The following is a 21,628-nucleotide window of genomic DNA, read 5'->3' as shown; positions in this document are numbered from 1 at the left end:
CATGCCTCTGTTGAGATTGTTGTTGCTTTTTTCCAAAGCTCTGAGGATCATGTTAAAGTCTCCTAAAATCATCCAAGCTCCCGGACAAGTTGCTCTTCTAGCCGACAAGTCCTCAAGAAACTTGGTTTTGAGCTCATCGCCTTGTGGTCCGTAGACCACCGAGATCCACCACGGTGCGCTTCCTTTAGGTTGCATCCAACCTGTCAGGAAGTTAGCATCGTTCTGCACCCCCAGCACATCCACCATAGTGGAGTCCCAAGCCAGCAGGATACCCCCTCGAGTTTCCTCCGAAGGCACGTAAGCAAAACCGTCAAAGGACGGCCCTAGACATTGCATAATAGTGTACTTATCGATTACATCCAATTTCGTTTCTTGCAAGCAAACTAAGCTAATCTTGACAATGTCAATGTACTCCTTGACCGCCTTTCTCTTGGCCGGGTTGGTAAGGCCTCGAACCTTCCAACAAATGAGTGCGGGGCTTAAATCCATGACAAAGTAAGCCGCCCACTCCTACACTTCACGCGTGAAGCTTATATGGCCTCAACGCTTCTCGCCATGCTTGCCTCCATGTCATGCATCGGAACTGTCTTGCCGAACAAGGCCGCAATCACTCTCACGTGCTGCTCTCGAAGGGGGGAGTCGAATAAGTCCTTGAGCTCAAGGTGGGTAACTTACTGGAACAGGGCGCAGCCGTCTGTGACGCAACCTCGATGGCGCGGTCCAGCCATGGCCGCGGCGGCTGCAACTCCCACTCCCGCCTGCACGCCGACGTACCTATACTTACACGAACATGAGTCGCAGGTTGCAAGGAAGAGCAGGATTCTCACGTTCACTGAGTTATCGTGTACGGCGGGCGGCGATCAGGGTCCGTGGACTTGCAGCTGTTGCTGGTCTGCACCGTATAGTGACTGATTTTTTTACTGAATTTCCTGTGTCTTGTCCGAATGCAGGGGTTATCTGCTTGTGGGTACTTGAGGTGGAAAGATAGAGTGGAAGGGGAGATCAAGGATGGTGGTACACAAGCTTGCAGATGACAACTTGTAGTTGCGGAATTCATACATTGTTAAAGAGAAGAAAATCTGTAGGATGAAGCAAGACAAGAATGTCATTAGTAAAAAGCAACAAGAGCAGAACAAAAGAAGGGAAAGAAGAGACATCATACTAGTGTCAGTTGTATGCTCTTGGGCAGTTCTGTATGCTATAGTGGCATTTCTCACTAGAGGCTTTGTGTGATCTTGTGATTGATCCACATATGGTAGAACCTGTACATCTGCTTGATGAATGTATCTTGCTTTGTGAACATGTCACGAATGGAATTAGTCTCTGATTATGAATGGAAAATGAAAATTTGCAGATATTTTCTGAATCCAGTATAACTTTTTGTTGCAAGTTTTCCAGAACGCAAACTGGAATTTTGACAGAATGCAAACCGGAATTTTGTCGAAATGCATTGCCAGTTATAACCCAGCTAACTGATGTACAAAATAAACTGGAATTGTAGCAGATTCAGTAGTTTTAGTAACATTTTGTTTGCAGAATCAGTAAATTCAACGTGACCAAATGAGCAAATTGAGTAGATAGGTTCAGTATAATCCACATAAATGAGCAAATATCGAAACATGTAATAAGGTTCAGCAGCCAAATAGCAAAACGTGACAAGCCTACAAGGTTCAGTAGCCAAATAGCCAAACATGTAATAAGGTCATTACATCACTAGTTCATTCATGAAGTACTTGAGCACACAAATTTATTAACTAGTACAAAGGACCTATTCTTCAGGTTGAAATGTGGTGCATGTTGAGAAAGTGGTATTTCTTCAACACTGGCATTCAGGTCAGGGATGAATGCATTAGTTGTTTCTGTTGCAGCAGTGGCTCCATCAGGGCCAAATAGGTTGTATAGACCCTGTCCAGGAAAGGTGGCAGCTCCATTTCCTCCTCCTCTGCCCCTTGCACCTTCTCTTCCTCCTCTCCCCCTTGCACCCCTTCTTCCTCCTTCCCTTCCCCTTGCACCTCCTCCTCCACCTCCTCTGCCTGTTGCATTTGAATTTTGTTTCTGTCTCTTATTTCCTCTGCCAGCATTTGAACTTGTGCCTGTCTCATCTATTTGTTCTTCCGATGCTCTTCCTACTCCTCTTCCTCTTGCTGCACCTCTAACAGTGTTGGTTGCTGTTGTAGTTGTCCTTCTCTGAGGAATGGAGTCCCTGGCATCGACTACAAAGGTTGATTCTTCTGGCAATGGGCCAGGTGCAATGTAGCTGCTTACATATGCTCTCTCCTGTGTTAAACAACATTAGTAACTGATAATATACTCTTACAACATGTATTGTAAAAAATAAAGAGTAATAATACCTCATGACTCATATTGTACACCATGCTTCCTTTGCAATTGATTGGGTCCAACCTTGGGTTCACTCTATGCGGCATTATATCCTGCAATTTGCTTTATATTATAAAAAACAATTCCTTTGCAATTACAAACAAAGGAGAAATAGTACACTGAAGAACATGTATGATGCAAATTGAAACCTGTAGAATAGCTGGGTCTTCAAACTCCTCTTCCTCTAGTTCATTGGCTTGTTGTTGAGCTGCAACATGCGTGTCATGCCCTTTACTGTTATGATCTGCTTGCCCACACACAGAGCAATGCATTGTCACACCTTTTTTGTTTAGATACACAGTGCCATCTTTCTTCTTCTTCTCTTCTGGTGTTTTCTTCCTATTTTTTGGTGGCCTGCCCATAACCTTCTTGAACACTGGAGGGTGAACTATAATGCCATTCATATCCTCCCATTCAGAAATGTCTCTCATGGGCATGATGTTCCAACCATAAGCTTGTAGATATGTTTCTATGGTATAACACTTGTGGACAAGTTCTTCCGGATCAATCCTTTCAGCTCTACAACATGCAATGGTATGATTGCAGGGAATTCCACTTAATTGAAACCTATTACAACTGCAACACCTAGCTGGAATATCAACAATATAGGTCTTATTTCCAGATTGTACTGAAAACACCCCTAGACCAAAATGTGTTGGGTAGCAATTTCCAGAAAATTCTGCATTCTTCTCTATCTTCTTCCTGATCTTGGGACAAATTCTACCACTCCACTTCTCAACTGCCTCCCTTTGCTTGGTTTCATGTCTAACAGTAATCTTCCCCATTATGCAGTGCAACATAGATATGATAGCTAGTTCCCTAGCTTCAAGGGTGTAGCTGCAATTGACAACAATTTACAAAAGTTATGACATGACACCTACAGATAACTTATGAGATGAAACAAGAATGCACAAATGTTATGACAAAAATTTAACCTGTTGTACACTTCGGACATGTTGTTAAGAAGGATGTCACACTTAGGAAAATCACTAAAAAAAGCTTTAACCCACTGATTTGGGGTCTTGCCATCCAACCAGTCGTAAGCTTGCTGGCTATCAGCTCTTAGTTTCTCTCTGTTCTCATTCCACTTGTCTGAATTAGTAGATCTTGCTATAGCCCAGAGATGATTCTTCAGTGTTTCTCCTTTGAACAACTTCCCGTAGTTCTCATACAAGTGCCGAACACAAAATCTATGCTCTGAATCTGGAAAAACAATCTGAACAGCTTTGATCAGTCCCTTTTGCTTGTCACTCATGATAGTATATGGGGAAGTGTTGACTGTTGACAATATTCAGGTCATTCTTCAGTGTTGTCAGAAACCACTGCCATGAGAAGGTTGATTCCACCTCGACCATGCCCATGGCAATAGGGAAAATGCAGTCATTTGGGTCTATGCCCACTGCAGTGAGAAGTTGCCCTTTGTACCTGCTCTTTAAGTGGCACCCATCTACAAATATGATTGGTCTACACCCCTTTAGAAAACCTCTCTTGCAGGCATCAAAAGAGCAATACATTGAAGACAAATGGTCCTTGGGATCCTCATCATCTTTCTCCTTGACCTCAGTTGTACATAGAATAAATCTACTACCTGGATTGGACCTTCTTAGCTCCTGGCCAAAATTCCACAACTTACTATACTGGGATACTTCATCTCCATGAATTATTTCAAGTGCAGCTTTCCTTGCCCTGCTTAGCTTCATTTTGTTTGGGAGCAATTTAAACTCTCTCTGGACTTTCCTACCAAATGTACCCAAATCCATTTTCTGATTATCCCTGAATTCTTCAATGAACTTCTCTGTCAGAAGTTTTACAGTAAGGCACTTTGAATCCCAGATCTTCTTACAGTTGTGTGTGCCATTGTATTGCCTAACTACTATGCTGCCAGTCCTATTGTCCTTTGATGCCTTCAAATGCCATGGACGACCATCACTACACTCTGCATTCAGCCTCTCCGACTCATTTCTAGTTTTGCAGATCTTAACCCTATGTCTAACACTGTATGCATCCAATGCCTTCCTTAGCTCTTTCATATCACCAAAAACCATGCCAACCTTGAATGTTGGATTTGCCATGTCAAGCTCTGGATTGAACGCACTGAATGTGTACCTTAGCTTGCTAAGCTCTTCAGCTGACAGATTTATGTCATCATCATCTAAAGCATCCTCTTCTTCAACATATCCTTCATTTTCATTGTGATCACCCACTGTTTTGTCCACATTTTCCAAGAAAAGGTCATCATCACCATCTTCCACATCATAATCACTTCCATAAAACTCTGGATCTGTCTCATCGTCTTCATTTGTTTGCTCTGCCTCCCCTCTTTCCTCATCCTCCTCTTCTTCATGTTGTTCCAACTTCTCCTTGCCAGATGACTGCCATCTTGATGTTCCTTCTCCAGATCTTGCAGAACTAGACATTTTCCTTGGGCTTAACACCCTAGGAAGCTCAGGGCAACCATTAACTATGTGATCACCCCACATACTCTTCAGACGAATTTTTTCATCGACCATTAAGCACAGTGTTTTGGTTTCCTTGCTAGCATTGACCATAGCAGCACAAACTTCTGGAGTGTTTACTTGTACTAGCCCATCAACAATATCTTTGCCAGGGAAGCACCAGTACACTGAGAGTGCAGGGTCTTCCACATTATATCCTAAGTAGTTCAGGCAGTAACCTATCTTCGCAAGCGACCATGAGTCACTCTGACAGAAGTCAAAAATATCATGGGTACTGCCAATATAAGACCTGTTCACCCCATCTCCACAAAATAACCCATTGTGCTCAAAGTCCACAGAGAATAGCTCAGTGTTTTCCCCTGAAGTAACTGCAGAATATACAAAACAAAAGGTCTCAGACAGATTTGATGAACATAACTTAAGATAAATAAATACACACTTCAGTCAAGTTCAGTAAATGTATAGACAGACAGTGGACAAAGTTCAGTGTTCAGAAAATCAAAGTTCAGACCATTAACACTGCTGTTGCATACAAACATACATTTAGACCATTAACAGTGCTGCTGCATACATACATACAGTGGACAAAGTTCAGTGTTCAGAAAATCAAAGTTCAGTACATTCAGACATTTTCAGGTTTCAGACAAATTCAGTACAATCCAGTTTCAGTGACAAAAAATTCAGAAAAATAAGCACCTAGTTCTGTCAAATTCAGCACAACGTATACACAGATACGGCACAAAGTTCAGCGTTCCTCAACTCAAATTTCAGTCCTGTACATTTCTGGGCTGTATAGGATGCCATTTTGAACAAAGAAAACAGAGTGCTTTCATACATGCATATGCACACAACTACATCAGACTTCTCATATAAATTCAGGCGTTTTAGTCTTTAGTAGATAATGCATCATAAAAATTCTTATTGTGATTCTTTAAATACTGCTGAACCCCTACCTTGTAACCTGTACGATCAGATATAAAAATCAATAAAGTACGTGATTAGTCTTGCGTACGTGAGCTTCTCAAGTCTTCGTACGCGGCTGCCCCGGCGACTTGATCGCTAGCTTAAAGCTAACTAGCTAGCGTCGTTGCTCCGGGATCGATCCAGTCAAATTGGTCTAGCTTCTTACGTTCACGTATTGAGGGACAGAACTCGTCGGCTGATCACGACTAGTCGAGGCTTTGCCAACACTCTCGTTTATGCATTATGCATCAGAAAATTTCCCCTTAATCTCAACCACACCAACCGACCCTCTCAATACCGCTTGGGCATAGGAATTCCAACGTCAAACCTAAAAATCCTAGGAACCCAAGCCCCAATCCTCTAAAACGTAACAAAAAATCTTCGATCATAGCCAAACTGAAAACCTAGCAAAGAAGGGGAAAAGAAAAGCGGCGGCGAGGTGATGGATGGATTCGAGACATACCGTACGCCGGCGGGAACTCCGACACGGCCCGTATGACCGGCCACATGCTGCCTCGCTCGCCGCCAACGAGTCCAAACCAGCGCCGCGTCGATCGCCTCCGAGAGTTCGACGTGGGAGAAGAAAAAGGCAGGGTTTTGGGGTGGCTTTGGTAGGTCGTTTTACGAATCTGTCATAATATGGGGTTGGTCTTGCAAAATTTACATCGTCACGCTCAACCTAGGACGTCCTCTGGTAATATTACGCATTGTAGGGGGTTTACTGCACAAATGTGCACGCGGGCGTGTGGGCAGGGCGGACGTGGCACGCCACGTGGCTCGTGCGGATCACATTTGTAGTCATTTGTTACAACAAACGAGTTATTGTATGACTTTTCTGGAGTTTTCAAGATTGTGTATGAATCTGTTAAATTGGTGCAAGTTGTTGTATCGCGGGCGTAATTAACTCTATTCATTTTCTAAAATAAAAAAAATCGAGAAGCCTATTATTAATAGGAATTAATGGTCAGGATACTCAGTGCATAATATTACGGAATATATTGAGAGACTCACATAAGAAAACTTGCACGAAATAAATAATGGGTGTGCCTATCAAGGCAACAGAAATACTATTCTTTTCCTTGTTCAACATTCAAACAAAAGAATAAAAGAAGCATAGTAATGGACACCCTATGAGATCATCTCCAAACGTGGAGGCACTCACCCTTGGTACCGACCTTTGTAGCGGCTATGCTTATATCCAAAGCACACTGAGCTAAAATAGGAGGGGAAGGCATGAGAAAATGTAAGCACATCTGCACAACAAAAGGAAACAATATGTCAGGAACATACACACAGATAGATGGTATGCAGAAGAACAACCAAAAAACCTGAAGGGCTGCGACATATTGTGTGTAAGGCAGAAGAACAACTGAAAATCCTGATGGCATGGTATAAAAACATGATGAAACAAAACTCAATTTGGTAAACCAATATGTTTTTAAGAAAAACAACCTGTAAAGCAACTCACACCCATATCAATGTCAAACAGATAGCAACACCGTTTCTTAAAAGTCTATGGTACTATTCGTATTTACAATATATATGCTCAGATATATAGTAACAAAACTGAATAATTTAAGTACTTGGACAGAGACAGGTTGGAGCAGAGTGTCATCGACGGTGAAGTGAGAAGCTGCAGCAGAGGGCTTCATAGCGAGGCAACAGACTCAAGCAGAACAGGGAAGCGAACATGCATCTACACAATAAAATTTTAAGCATGGATCTGCAACTAAAGATTGCCCAGATGGAAGAACGATAATTTGGGCAAATGATTGAGCTACACATGAGACTAAGATGATCTAACGAGTGTAAATAAAAAATTCTTGCATGAACAAAATTGTACATATAGACAGTCCAGCTTCCACACATGAACAAAAATCTACAGATAGACACAGCCCAGCATGAGCAAAAATCTACAGAGACAAGCATGAGCAAAAATCTACAGAGACAAGCATGAGCAAAAATCTACAGAGACAAACGATAGCAAAATCAGATCAATTCTTTCATGTGACCATCCATCCAACCTGAAATCCACAACAATATGTGGTTGTACACCTGGAATTTGATATGTGTTTCCGCTGGAGCAATTCCTACAAAATTAAAGAACACCACACCAAAACAAATGTAAATTCAGATCTGCCTCTCCTTGAACACCAAACCAAAGCACCAGGGTTTGCTGTTCCACTCCCAAACACCCAAATCCAGAGAGAGATGGACCTGCAGGTCAAGCAGAGGCATGGATGATAGGCACGCTGCCGGGTGGTGAGGCCGCTCATGGGACCATAGTAGAGGTGAATGGTTTTATACATTTTGAGTATCACCCAAATGTTTCTGGTTGGGATTGACGTTGTACACGAAGATGCAAGCAAGCTGTATAGCAAAGATAAAAATATGAAGAGACTGCATGTTGACCTACTCATGATGTAAGATTTACTCCCCCAGTGTCAAAAAACGTCTTATATTATGGAAAGGAGGGAGTACGTTTCAACCATTGCTATGGCAACACAGCACATCAACACCTGAGCAACACAACAAATACTGCAGACCAGCTACAACACAGGTACAATTTAATAAAGAAACATAGTGCTTAGAAATGTTGATTTGAATTTTGAACCTTGTCAGCAAGTGGTCCAGATATGATGAACCAATTACACAACCAATGCCCATCTTTATTGCTAAGAACACACCCAACTATTTTTAGAGAACGACATGCAATGCTAGAATGGTTATTTACCACCTTCTGTGACTACAGTAAACTTCAAGCACTTTGGACATCTATAAGGTTCATCATCATATCGAATTCAGGGCATTTCACCATTCTTCAATACCAAGTATCCATCTTCATTTGATATGCAGAACTCAGTCACAGCCTGATGGCTGAATTCAGGGCATTTCACCATTCTTTAATACCAAGTGTCCATCTTCATTTGAGATGCAGATCTCAGACACGGCCTGATGGTACTCTTTCTCACTAATTTTTCTCTTTAAGATACTCAGAGCACAATCAAGGATTTCCTGCTTCTTTAATGTTCCATTGGGAACTCTATCACGGAAGAGCTTAATGAGACAATTTCGCACACTAGCCTTCTCCTCGGACTTTTGAACATATAAATCATGGACAGGAACAGCAACAAGACGTATTGAAGCATCAAGCTCTTTACGAGAAAGTGAAACACAAGTTTGTGCAGCATTTGACAGAGCTTGGAATCTTGCTCCATCTTTCCTGTCAGAGGCATATTTTACTGCCAAGTGCCTCAAGTCTCTAACAACTGCCGGAAAGCTGCGAACTTTATTGGCAGTGAAGACACTATCCAAGACAGAGCGCACATGGTTTTCACTTCCTTGAACGAGGCCATCCTTGGTCTTACCCATTACTGGATCAGGCCCTTTCACAGGAATGTTAGATTTGGTTGAGTTCTTGGTTTTCCTTTGTTCAGTAGCGCTGCATTTCTCTAGGGGGTCAGGCATGGTTGCAGCACGGACCGACCAAGCATTTTCTTGCTCCTTGACTATATGGGAATAATGTTTTATGAAGGATGAATCTGCTGCTACTATAAACTTGTAGTCTTGAAGCTTCTCCCTTCTTTTACCCAGCGGATTCAATATCATGTTCCTTGTTCGCTCATCTCTGATCAGTCTCTCCACATACTTCACAGGTATGGATTCCATTTTTGTAAACTCAAGCATAATTTGATCCCTTTTGGAAGCGAGTCCATCATCATACAACAAAGAACTTCTGCAGACCCATAAACCACGCACCAAATCAGCATACCCTGGAAGAGTTTCCAGAAGGTCTTCCTCCGAACAGTCTGGAGCAAGATGCATTAGAGCAACAAATCGAGTCACTTGTGACACCTCAGTAAACCATTTCTTCAGGCGCTCTTCCAGTGGCAGTGAAAGCATCTCCCGGATCACCTGGCTTCTGTTAATATTCTTGCTGCCTGTCGGCCCTCCAGGACACAATGACAATGCGTAATCCTGTGTGCTCATTGTGAAATCTATAGGCCTGCCTTCGCTCGCTACCATCTCAGCATAGTACTTGCTTGCAACATCACTCCCAGCTGGTTCGTAAGTGAGAGAAATCCATGGCTCAGGTTCTTTAGGCAAGTCCTTGGAACCATCTGAGCGCTCATTTCCCTTAGCTGGTGGAACAGCCTGGCCACCAGCACGACCACCATTTGTTTCCACCTGTTGCAAAGGCTGCCTAGTACGCGAAGCACCAGAAATCAGATGCGGCATTGACGGCCGTAGCTGCATCACCGCATCAAGATGATTCAGATGAACCATGTTGCCTCGGAGAACCCCAACGGCATAGTCAGACACATCGGCCGCCTCCGATGATGACAGCGTCTGCGTCGTCAGCCTCAGAGACCCAGAAACCTCCGGGTCGTAATTGTCGCTCTGCGTATCGACCTCCAAGTCCACCTCAACCTTTGAGCTCCCTGGCTTCACGCGCACCTCCTTGCACACCTCACCGAGCTCGTACGGACGCCAGCATGGCCTCAGCGGATACTGCATGATGTACAGCTTGCTGTCCTTGTCGAAGGGCTTGGGCGTGAAGTAGACGTCGATCTCCCGCACCACAAAGTCCTCGTCCTCGACATCCATGTCATCCGCGCCCTCGCCGGCGCCCACCCTGTCCGTGTCGGTCTCCATCGCATCCACGCCGCCCTCCGGCAGCGTGGCCGCCGCCGCCACAGCGTGGGGGTCACCCTCCTCCGGTTTTGGCTCCGGCTCTGGTTTGTCCTTGGGCTTGGGCGCCGGCTTGGCCTTCGGCTTCGGCTTGGGCTTGGGCTTGGGCTTGCCCTTGACGTTGGGTTGGAAGCGGACGGAGGGGGCGGCGGCGGCGGCGGAAGAGGCCGGGGCGTCGAGGGAGGCGAGGTCGGCCATGTCGATGTCGCCGTCGGTCGCCATGGCCCGCCGCTGGCGGCGAGCTGCTAGGGTTCCGCCGCCGAGGGGATTTGGGTTTTCTGTTTCTCAGGAAAGAGGTGTGCGGCAACTCGGGGCAGACGAGCGACAGACGCTGCTTATTATCCCGTGCGTTGCTTTGGGCTTGGGCCTGCGGATGCAGAAATGGCAGGCCTGTATGACAACGCTAAACAACTCCCTTTTTTTTGCGGGGAACCTTTGCGAGGTTGCCTCAAAAAAAGAAAAAGAAAAACACACAATTTGGGCTGGTGTACTGCTGCATCCAGCCAACCACGCGGCTCTTTGGTTTGGTCACGTAGCACGAACGTGAACGTCCATCGATCTTGACCACATGCTTTCATTCATGGGTATTATATAATCAGACGATCGTTGCAAGACCGCGCTGAAAATTCAAGCAGACGGGGACAATAGTACAGCTCTCAAGCTTTCTTCGAGCCATCTTCAGGGGTTTCAAGCTTTCTTCTCAAGCACAGGGGTTCAAGTTCCTACTTCTACATCGGCACATATAATACTACTATACAAACATTACAACGACAGGTGATTACCGAAAGTCCATCTCTACGTACATTCAATCATTCAATCATAGCCGGACGAGACTCAAGGATGCAAATCTACTCAAGGGGGTCTCTCCTCCCCCATGCAGCTACAATTCCGCATATCCCGCCCGCGACCCGACACCGCCGCGCATGAAATTCTGAACACATCTAGTCAGATGTCTTATCTTACAATGTAACCCCATTAAACCACAGCATGGAAGCTTAGCCCAAGGGTGCCAGCCAGTCATTTCCTTCTTGTGCTGATCAGGGGATAGCCCGACGCCCTAATCCGGGCATGCTGCCCCTCTAACCTCGCTTGCAGTAGCTTCGCCTTGAGCGTATTGTCTTTTGACCCGAGAGACCGCGCCGGCGAGGCCTCGGAGATTTCATGGTCCAACGACGACCGATGATGATTCTTCAGCTGCCGCGATGGACTGCGCAGGTTGTGCGGATCGCCTGTGGTAGCACATTCAGATATCTGGTAGTCTAACGACGCACGTTGATTCTTCAGCTGCCAGGATGGGCTGCGCAGACCGCGTACATCACCTGCAGTAGCACATTCAGATATTTGGTAGTCCAACGACGCGCGTTGATGATTCTTCAGCTGCCGGGCTGGACTGTGCAGATTGTGCAGTAGATCGCTTGAAGCAGCACATTCACGAAACTGATACGTCCGGGGATGATGATCGTGCGGTTTTCGCTCTAGAAATGCATGCTGAGGAGCCTCTGATTTGATCTTCAGCAAGTCATCGTGCAACCGTCGAGAGACTTGGGTCATGACTGTTTCATTCTGCTCATCTATAGGATCGATCTTGTCACAGTTGCGAGAGCTGATTTCTGGTGTCGAAGTATGCAGCTGTGCTTTGCTGCTGCTTGGCTTCACCTTGCCTTTTTCTGAACGAGGCCTTGCGGTTGAGATCCTTGAGCCCTCAACAGACACACCATCGGAAAACTCCAGTCTTCTCATTGGTGAATACATGCAGTCCGCGACTGTTCGTCGAGTTCCTGCAAGGTCATGAGTCTGCACAGCATCTCCATGCATGTTCAACTCAAAGCAATGCAAGTCGCTAGCAACAGAATTTTCATCGTCTTCAGCTAACCGAGGAGCACTAGTGGCTCCATTTAAGTGCAGAGATTCAAGGGACTGTCGACACAAGCTTGCGTCTCCCTTTTCGTTACCAGTATGTTTGTTAGCACCATAGAAGTTGCTTGATCTTCTACCATGAAGGAAACTCCGTATTTCACCGCTCAACCTCTCCGTTATTGAGGTTTTCCCTTCTGAATCTCCCCTGGCATCAGCATTTTGCATCTGTATTCGCTCGTCGAGCCATGCTTCTGAAATATGGACCACCAGCTTATCAGTCTTGTGTTCATACTCCTTTACATGCCTTTGCTTCAACACCCTCACTTCCTCTTCGTAGTTTCTGATTCCTAACGCAAACTCGTCGCAAAGATCTTCCAACAGGTGAGTTGCTTTCTGCTCTTTCTCCAGGTCTTTTACAGCCTTGAGAAATGCCGGTTTCATTGCAGACAACTCTTTCCCTAGCTTCCTGTGGAGATTCTCAGAATGTTTCCTCAGATGTCTCTCAGCTTCAAGCTCCTCTTGCAGCGAACAAAGGGTTGCTCTAAGCTTCTCTTGTTCCTTGTTTTTCCGAGCCATTTTGTCTTCACTGACTTGCCTGGCCAGAGACTCGATTTCATAGTGATATCGCTGCCTCTCTTGCGTAAGCTCTTGAACACATGCCTGTGTATTCTGCAACTCTGATTTCAACCCCTTAACTGCTGACACGTCAACCGCATGCTGCTCTTCCAAGCTCCAAATACGATTCAGAACTTTCAATAGCTCTGTTGATGTTTTAAGATTGCAACCTGCATCCCTGTATCTATCCCTGAAATTCAATGACCGAGTAGGACTGACGAGGTTTATGGTAGCAGCCTGTTTAATGAATGGACAGACAAATACAATTGTGAAAAACATGTTTCTTTCAATGTTTATAGCTGCAAAATACTAAAACCAATAACATAACATGGCCTCATTGGCGACAGAGAAAAACAAGCATATGATTATAAATAGATTCCTAAAAAATGGCACTACCAGTAGCATGCATGATCACAGAGAAAAGGCTGATGCAGACTACAGAAATAATATTGGCATTCCAGTCTTGAGATAATAACGCATAATAAGCAACAAACATAACAGTATGTACAGATTCAAATGCTAAATTTGATTCCATAATGATACAAAAACTAAAACACCAAAATTACCAAGAGATGAGTAAAGGGAGGGAAAGTGTGTGCATACCCCAATTGAGCTAGTGTAGCTTGCAGGAGAAAGAGACTGCCTTGAATGGCATCGATCTTCATGTAACTTTTCATGTTCCATCAATGGTGCTGAAAGATCCCTACCACAGCCACCTGAAATATGTGGCTGAAATGCGACAGAAAAAGTAAGTTATGGAATTCAGAACTCGTGGCTTTGTAAAATAACAAAGCACTAAGCTGTGAAGCTTACAGCAGAAAACATGACTCTTCATTGGAATTACATTAAGAGAGTTCAAAATGCATGGCTTTTCGAACAAAAGAAGAACTTAAGCTTTGGCACCTCCAAGATAAAGCATTGTTCCCTTCAACTAAAACAAGTTCAGGAGGCATCATTCAAAAATTGGCATCATATCAATGCTAGCAAAAAAATCTCTTCAGAAACTTATGTACTTAAAATCGTAAGATCCTATTTATTGAGCATGTACATCACTATAAGAAAAACAGAACATGATGCTACAATACTGCATTGCACCAAACAGTTATACATCTAATATGATCTGTAAGTACAAGACAAACTGAAATCCTTTTGTGTGGCATGTGTGATGGCAATACAGCATTTGCTCAGCTTGGACTTCGAGAGAAAGATGGTGCAGAACGCAAGCTTTTTAGACAGTAGAAGTCTTGGACTGCAAGCTCGTTACCCTTTCATTCTGTGCTTGTTTTCGACACATAGTTATGCTACCCATCTATTATTGTGACACATTTCTCCATATATACCTTGTAATACTTTGGCTTATCTAACAGAAGCTGGGTGTTTTCCCTTCTGTCAGGGAAAGAAAATTTATAAGAGCATGAAATACAGGTTCATTTTCGTATAAGAGCATAGTGAGGAACATTAAGGTTACAATTAAAAGATGAAAGCATATTCTTCAAGCTCAGAAGTAAACCAAAATTGCCAACATTTTATGGCAAAGATCCCAAACGACACAAAGATATTTTTACACCTTTAGAATTGGGATTTTGCTGGGAGAACATCAAGAAAGAGAATCACAATCATCACAGTTATCAGCCATGCAAGAAATCAAATGCCAGGTCGAAAAGCTCATCTCAAAGAACTAATAAATAGGACTGCAGACTGCTAGAATATTTGCCTGCCCATGATTTGTGAATGGTCGCCTGGAGGTTTTTCCTTTGAACATTCTATGTCTTTTCCTTAGCTTTTGCTTGACCTTACAATAATCAACCGATCATACTCTCAAAACCAAACAAAGAACTTTGGTGATCCTAAAGAAAAATTTCCTAATAAAAAAACCTCTACATGAGGTGCGGTTTCAGTACCTTTGAATCGAAAGGATTTAGACTTAGTGGAACTAAAACCGAGTACATGAGGTGCTGTTTCAATACTACTAGGCACAAGGAGGAGGAGAAGGTTAGTCTTGATGGGCAGGTGGTGCCTCAGAGGACACCTTTCGATATTTGGGGTCAATGCTACAAAGGGATGGGGATATCGATGAAGATGTGAACCATCGAATCAAAGCCGGATGGATGAAGTGGCACCAAGCTTCTGGCATTCTTTGTGACAAGAGAGTGCCACAAAAGCTAAAAGGCAAGTTCTATAGGACGACGGTTCGACCCGCAATGTTGTATGGCGCTGAGTGTTGGCCGACTAAAAGGCGACATGTTCAACAGTTAGGTGTGACGGAGATGCGCATGTTGAGATGGATGTGTGGCCACACAAGGAAGGACCGAGTCCAGAATGATGATATACGAGACAGAGTTGGGGTAGCACTGATTGAAGAGAAGCTTGTCCAACATCGTCTGAGATGGTTTCGGCATATTCAGCGTAGGCCTCCAGAAGCGCCAGTGCATAGCGGACGGCTGAAGTGTGCTGATAATGTCAGAGGTCGGGGTAGACCGAACTTGACATGACAGGTGTCCGTAAAAGAGAGATCTGAAGGACTGGAGTATCACCAGAGAACTAGTCATGGACAGGGGTGCGTGGAAGCTTGCTATTCATGTGCCAAAACCATGAGTTGGTCCTCTAGCCTACCCCAACTTGTTTGGGACTGAAGGCTTTGTTGTTGTGAAAACCTCTACCATATACGGTTGATAACTTGTTTGAGTGACAGTGCAGTTAAAACTAATACTGTTACTACTAGTATTTAGTTGCAGGTTCTATGTGTAAAGCGTACTCCAAATTCCCCTAGAAGAAGGGTAGTCCAAATTCCATTCTGTTGCAGCAACTGCTCAGTGGTAAATTTCAGGACATTCTACCACTAAGCAGCCAATGCACAAAGGCCAGGGGACCACATTAATACTAAACATGCCCGATTCATGTGCCAAAAATATGTACGAGCTCGCCCTCAATTGAAAGGAAGGTACAAGTATATACTGTGACAGCAGTGGATTTCGGATTTATTGCACATTACTTCTTGTCTTCCTGACATTTTGACAGTCCAACACCACAAAAGTGGAGAACAAAATAATAGAAATCTCGGAGCGAGGCTAAGGCTAATCGAATCGAACAACGCGGCGTGCTTGGTACTGCATTTTAGGACCTGATCTCTGCCTCGAAAATAGTCGAGGAAGGGGCACATTGCGGCTAGGATTTTTCTAGTAGCGCCGAAATGGCTAAATCTCAAGAAGCAGCAGCCTATGATACGTATGTTGCTGTGGCAGAAAAGTTAATCTATCCGCCGCACTGGCATGTGCATTGAGGAACAAATTCTAACATATTGATCCACTGAAAATTCGGTGACAATGACATGATGCCAATGTAGAGTATGTATATGGAGTTGTTGTGGCAGAATAGCAGGAAAAGACGGCAAGTGAAAATAGCAGACCGCAACTGACTAGCGACGTCACCGACGTTGACCAGGAAAAGCAGAGAGGCGGGGCGGTAGTAGAGCTCTCACCCGATCCACGTCGTCGTCGTCGTCGCCGTCGCGGCGGGGGGAGGCGGCGGGCCCCCTCCGCGCGCGCCTGCGGATCCGGCGGCCGGCGCCCGCTGCCCTGACGACGTCCTGGATCTCCCATAGGGTGGCGCCCAGCTGCCGCGCGGACGCCCCCGACGAGCTCCTCCTCCCCGCCGCGTCCGCCGGCGGCTCCTCCGGCCGCGGCGGCGACGCCTCGAGCTTCCAGGACGGCGAGGGCGTGGCGCGGCCCGCCCTCCGTCTCGCCCGCGCCGCCGCCAGCTCCCGCCGCAGCGGCGCCGGGGCGGTGGATGCGGCTGAGTCCTGCGGCTCCCGCGGCCGATTCGCGGTCCCGTGGCCCGGCTGCTCTCCGCCGACGCCGCATTTCTGCAGCAGCGATGCCGGTGGCTCTACCTCCATGGCTGCTCTTGCTTGCCTATCTTGGCGCGAGGTGTGCCCCGGCCCCTTCCCCTCCCCTGCCTGCTTTTTCTTTTTCTTGCTCTTCCTTGGACTCTCTGACTAGGGAGCTGCCATTGTGCCCTGCGTCCTCAGCTTCCCTTCCTTGTGCTGTCTCCCTGTGTACAGTGCTTGCGGCAGTAGGATCCCAGGAGTAGTAGGGCGGGAGGCATGGAGTATTTTTCTTTTTTACTGCCGCGGTGTGAAGGGAAAAGTGGTGGCCTGCTCTGGAGAACGGCGGTTGTCAGAGGCGAGGAAATTTTTACTTGCGGCGCATTGATTGATGATTGATCACTCACTCACTACACCGCATGTGGCGCTAGCGCTGCACGTACGTAGCCTCCGCCTTCCCCACCACCCCGACGCCTCTCTCGCCACCCAACTCACCGGCCCGACTGGACTGCTCGCCGACGGCCGACCCTGGCTGGCTAGCTAGTCTTGTATTCCTTGGGTTGTGGTACAGCTCGGCGTGCACGTACGAAACGTCTGGTCGATCGGTCTATTCGACCGACGGCACGGGCGTGAGGTGAAGGACTAGAGAGAGCAGGCGGCGGGCATGCTGCTGCTGCTGCTGCGCCGGTCGACGCGACCCGTCGCTTCATCTCTCTTTCTGAGACGTGACGAAATCTGCCCGTTCCAGTTCCAGGACGATACATCATGACCCTACCACAGTAGAGCAAACCAAGAAACATCGCCCTACGCTAGGCCGCACCGCTGCTGCAGATAACCTACTCGTTTCCGCTTTCTCCCCAGGGGAATATAATAAGATTCTTGCGTTGAAACCGTCAATGCAGAGAGAGAGAGAAAGAGGATTCCCGCGCTAGACTATCGTAGGGATAAAAAGATCGTTGGTCTTCGTGTTCTGTTTGAGCGACGTAGGCGTCCGCATTTGTCTTACCAAATGTCTCATGTCATGGCATTTGTCTTGCCAAACTAAATATGTAGGTAAGCCCTTTTTGTGCGTGTGTGTGTGTGGGGGGTGTGTTTAAATGCATCTGAACTTTTAATCAATAATACTGAGGTTGAAGCTTTGACTGTGAAATTCCATTCCGTCGAGCGTTTTTTTTCTCTTGTGAAATTCCATTCCGTTGAACGTTGGGAGTTCTTTTATGCCTGCGCATGGAGTTTATACCGGGTACTAAAATATAAGAGCGCGTGAGCTCCATTTATTGCTATACCTACGTACTGTACGTGACCACTGTAGCGCCACCGTGCTTTCAATATTGTTTGCGTGTCATCGGCGGCAGTGCTCTTTCAGACCAAGACCAGACCAGCACTGTGACCTACGCTAGCAGGTTGCCGCAAGGACAAGGGCGACCCCAACGCCCGATCATCTGTTTTGGATGAAGAAATGTCCGCACACACTTTCAGATGTGTCCGTAAACAGCGGGACATGCAAAGGTCATCCGACTGAAAAAGAGCGCTCGTACCCAGCCGCTCTAGGGTTCCTCCTGTCTCTAGTCGATGCGAGCACCGGTCTACCTCGTCTCCTGTGATCTTAGTGTCATGGATGAGTGGTGGATTTCGGCCCTTGTCGGTAGGAGGGCTTTGTTTTTATGCTATTTTGAGGGGTTTTAGGGTTTGTGTCATGCTTAGAGAAAAGAGATGGCGGCGGCTTTCTGAAGGTGGAATAAGGTTCTCCCGCCCTAGGCCTTGTCTCGACGATGCTTCTAGCGTCATTGGAGGGCGTGTGCTGGTTTGTCTCCGGCAGATCTCGTAGGATTCGGTTGGCGTTTGTCTTCGGTGGATTCACATGGATCCGATCTTTGTCCGTGTGTACTTGTGTGTCTAGAGCTTGGATCCTTCTGATCTAAGCTTCACTTCAATGACAATTGGTGTTCTGGTGCGTTGATCCTATAGGGCCTTAGCACAACGGCTTTCTGACTGTCCACTATAACAACTTTTGTCTGGCTCCAGGAAGGAGGGGCGATGACGGCGGCTCGCATTTGGCTCGCTTCAGTGCTTGTAGTCGTCGCTGGGTGATCTACGGATCTAGATATAATTATTATTATTTCTGACATTCGTTGTTTTATCATAATTAAATGATGAATACATATTGGAAGTTTTCTAGTAAAAAAATCAGACAATTGGCCAAGCAGACCGTACCAAAAGAAAAAAATGATGATTGAGACACATAGTCTATGGGGAGATATGGTTCAACTAACCGTGGGCCGTCGTACTCCCCGATTGCCTAGTCTATTGTCCGCCGGTGTTTGATGGCCAGCGTTGGATGGCGAAAAATGTCTGGGGCGTCAGATCCAGACATCTCAGGCATATTTGGTGACCTGCATTCCCTAAGGGCAACTCCGAGGTCGTTTATCAAACAGACCGTCTTCAAATGTTTCTGATCATGTTTAGAAGTGTCTACGAATTCTTTACTATCTCATTATTTCAAACATTTCGAATAGAAAATCAGAATGAAATTTAATGAATTTCATATATATTACATGCAAACTCCTCCAAATTTAACCTAAACTAGAGTAAATAGTGGACGCCAACTTCGTATGCACGCCCTCTGAGGCCATGGGGACAATCATCGCGTGTTGCAACCGCCATTGTTGTTGTCGTTCTCCCAACCACCATTCTTCCTCCTCCACCTCGCGCTCTCACCGATCTTGAGGCTAAGCTCGCGCTTCAACTCAATGATCCTGATTTGGAAGAGGTCCTGACTGACCTAACTTTCACGATGGGCATCCAACTCCTTGGTGGTCTTGGACCGGTCCAAGGCCCAGGCCTCCGCGAGTTTCGGGTCAGCGAGGACCCAGACCGATGGCACCTACATCTTTGGGAATGACGCCAAGCGTCGCGCCCGATACCGCCCTCAGCGGTACCTGGGACCTTGGAAGGCAAGGAGAGTCAGTGTGAGAGCGAGGGATCCTGTTAAAAACAGTGAGGAAGCAGTCTGTCGGACCGATGTGGCGGACATCCAAACGCCCCTATTCCACCGCCTCTAGATTCAGGGCCGTATCGGGATTTTTCAGACGTCGTCCATATCTGAACCAATATAGACATCTACATTTTCAAGGCTGAAAATTGTCCGAGCCGGGTGATATATGAAGGGAGAATAGGCGTTCACGTTGAAAATGCCTTGTGGCTCTGAAAAGGCAAAAGGAAAAACTATCTTGGGATGGGAGACGCCTCGCTCTCTTCTTCTTGGTCACTTTTTGTCACGATCTTCTCCTCCATAGTACTAGCAGCTCAGCTGGCGATATCACCGAGAAGTGGAGCGGCCATGTGCATCCGAGGCAGCGGCAGCCACCCGAGCAGGGTCGTCCCACCTTACCTCGATCTATGGCAGATGCACCGCCACGAAGCAGATGGAGGCGGGAGTACGAACCAACAGGAGCGGGAAAAAGGTGGACTTGGCTCGAACGCCACGCATGTGCCGTCCTGGGCTCCAAGGGGAAAGAAACAGGTAGTATGGATTTTTGCTTGCGACGTGCGAGGATGCCTGTGTGGATGTGGGCACACTAGCGAAGATCTTCATCGTTTTGGTGGAACCTCACGATAACCACCTTTTCTCCCCTTATTATGCGTGGCCCCATTAAGGGCATCTCCAACGGCGATCCATACGCATCCGTTCATGAATAGGAGGACTTTTTTTAGTCCCAACTTATAAGTCCCGAGTCCTTAAAAAATCCTTACCTGTTTGGTTCCTGGGATTTAACATAGACTAAAAGACCATATTACAACTATAAGTCTCTATAAGTCTCTCCTTGAGAGTCTTATTTCGTAAGTCCCAAATGCCCACTTTAAGTCCCTATAAGCCCCTCCTGTTTGGTTTAGATGGGACTTATAGGGACTTTTTTAAGTCCCTAAACCAATAAGTCGAGTATTTGACAAAAAACTACCACATTAGGGGTATCCGTCCCACAGAACTACCACTTTCAAAAAAGTGACTAATAACTACCGAAAATTTCAAATTTTGTGGCAAAAAACTACCAAGTCGTGTTGATCGTCTATTTAGCCGTTTTAACCGCTTAACTGACAGGGATGGCCCACATGGCAGGCCGACGGCGGCCCTAACGGCTAACGGACGCCCGCTCGCGGCCGTTAGTGGCCCGGCTCGGTCGGAACCAGCCAGGGGCTAGGTCAAAACCGACCGGCCGGCCGACCGAGCGAACCATCTCTCACTCACTCCTCTCCCCGAGCTCTCTTCTTCCTCTGTTTCCTCCGGCGACTGCGACGCGGTGGCGCGAGGATGCCTTCCTGGCCCAACAGCAACGAGACATCCGACGCCGACGATGACGAGTACATGGATGAGTACAGCAGCATGCAAATGGAGTATTTTGTAAGTGAGCTCACTCTGTTCTCTCCTATGCTAGGGTTAGGGTTAGGGTTTGAGCTCACTCTGCTCTTCCATGTAGTTCTTATGTGTGAGGTGTTGTGGATGATATATATGGGGTTGGTACTGTAGCAAACTCCTGACACGGTGATAGATCCAAGTTTCAGTGGGCTTGTGGTTGAATCTGACCGTAAGTGCATCCTGCACAGGCAGAGACCAGGCAGGTTTGTGGCATTTGAAGGGACTGACACTGGAAGGAGATTCAATGGATGTGCTACTACGGTAAGAGCAACTATTGTTAGTGGTTTTCATGCGTAGATTAATTTGGTGGTACATAGTGCAAACAACATTGATATTCTTGTTGTTTCAGTATCTGTTTACTGAAAACTGAAGTACAAAGCTGGTGTGGTGTTCATGTGTTAGCTAAATCTATGATAGGAACTGAATCTA

At 46.2% G+C, this 21,628-nt stretch overlaps 3 protein-coding genes across 5 annotated transcripts; all 3 read right to left on the bottom strand.

Moving 5' to 3' along the window:
• Window positions 1-1,551: 1,551 nt before the first annotated feature.
• LOC123165065 (uncharacterized) lies at window positions 1,552-8,103 on the bottom strand. The gene is made up of 5 exons (XM_044582691.1): window positions 6,961-8,103; window positions 3,315-5,203; window positions 2,529-3,216; window positions 2,352-2,432; window positions 1,552-2,277 (listed from the first exon to the last, which is right to left on the bottom strand). Exons 2-5 carry the CDS (start codon window positions 3,632-3,634, stop codon window positions 1,723-1,725), a joined length of 1,644 nt encoding a protein of 547 aa, XP_044438626.1. The 5' UTR covers window positions 3,635-5,203; window positions 6,961-8,103; the 3' UTR covers window positions 1,552-1,722.
• Window positions 8,104-8,318: 215 nt separating this feature from the next.
• LOC123165063 (uncharacterized) lies at window positions 8,319-10,816 on the bottom strand. The gene has a single exon (XM_044582690.1). It carries the CDS (start codon window positions 10,710-10,712, stop codon window positions 8,682-8,684), a length of 2,031 nt encoding a protein of 676 aa, XP_044438625.1. The 5' UTR covers window positions 10,713-10,816; the 3' UTR covers window positions 8,319-8,681.
• A 349-nt stretch (window positions 10,817-11,165) lies between these two features.
• On the bottom strand, window positions 11,166-17,457 carry LOC123165062 (uncharacterized protein At5g41620). 3 transcript variants are annotated; one of them, XM_044582687.1, is made up of 4 exons: window positions 17,193-17,457; window positions 16,441-17,120; window positions 13,566-13,691; window positions 11,166-13,199 (listed from the first exon to the last, which is right to left on the bottom strand). In XM_044582687.1, the coding sequence occupies exons 2-4, from the start codon at window positions 16,855-16,857 to the stop codon at window positions 11,508-11,510; spliced, it is 2,235 nt and encodes a 744-aa protein (XP_044438622.1). In that variant the 5' UTR covers window positions 16,858-17,120; window positions 17,193-17,457; the 3' UTR covers window positions 11,166-11,507. The 3 variants fall into 3 exon arrangements, with proteins under 3 accessions (XP_044438622.1, XP_044438623.1, XP_044438624.1); XM_044582688.1 differs by having other exon boundaries at window positions 16,441-17,115; XM_044582689.1 differs by lacking the exons at window positions 16,441-17,120; window positions 17,193-17,457 and adding an exon at window positions 13,776-14,277.
• Window positions 17,458-21,628: the final 4,171 nt, after the last annotated feature.

Source organism: Triticum aestivum, chromosome 7D (assembly GCF_018294505.1).
Source record: "Triticum aestivum cultivar Chinese Spring chromosome 7D, IWGSC CS RefSeq v2.1, whole genome shotgun sequence".
NCBI lineage: Eukaryota > Viridiplantae > Streptophyta > Magnoliopsida > Poales > Poaceae > Triticum > Triticum aestivum.
This window is presented reverse-complemented; position numbering and strand designations above follow the sequence as displayed.

What these genes read in the sequence shown, in the direction of transcription:
- LOC123165065 (XM_044582691.1), bottom strand. Translation starts at nt 3,634, where the DNA reads ATGAGTGACAAGCAAAAGGGACTGATCAAAGCTGTTCAGATTGTTTTT. An exon ending in ATGTCCGAAGTGTACAACAG is followed by an intron (nt 3,217 to 3,314) that starts GTTAAATTTTTG and finishes TGTCAATTGCAG; the next exon opens with CTACACCCTTGAAGCTAGGG. An exon ending in TGTACAATATGAGTCATGAG is followed by an intron (nt 2,278 to 2,351) that starts GTATTATTACTC and finishes TGTTTAACACAG; the next exon opens with GAGAGAGCATATGTAAGCAG.
- LOC123165063 (XM_044582690.1), bottom strand. Translation starts at nt 10,712, where the DNA reads ATGGCGACCGACGGCGACATCGACATGGCCGACCTCGCCTCCCTCGAC.
- LOC123165062 (XM_044582687.1), bottom strand. Translation starts at nt 16,857, where the DNA reads ATGGAGGTAGAGCCACCGGCATCGCTGCTGCAGAAATGCGGCGTCGGC. An exon ending in ACGACGACGACGTGGATCGG is followed by an intron (nt 13,692 to 16,440) that starts GTGAGAGCTCTA and finishes GTCGCATTTCAG; the next exon opens with CCACATATTTCAGGTGGCTG. An exon ending in GCTACACTAGCTCAATTGGG is followed by an intron (nt 13,200 to 13,565) that starts GTATGCACACAC and finishes TTCATTAAACAG; the next exon opens with GCTGCTACCATAAACCTCGT.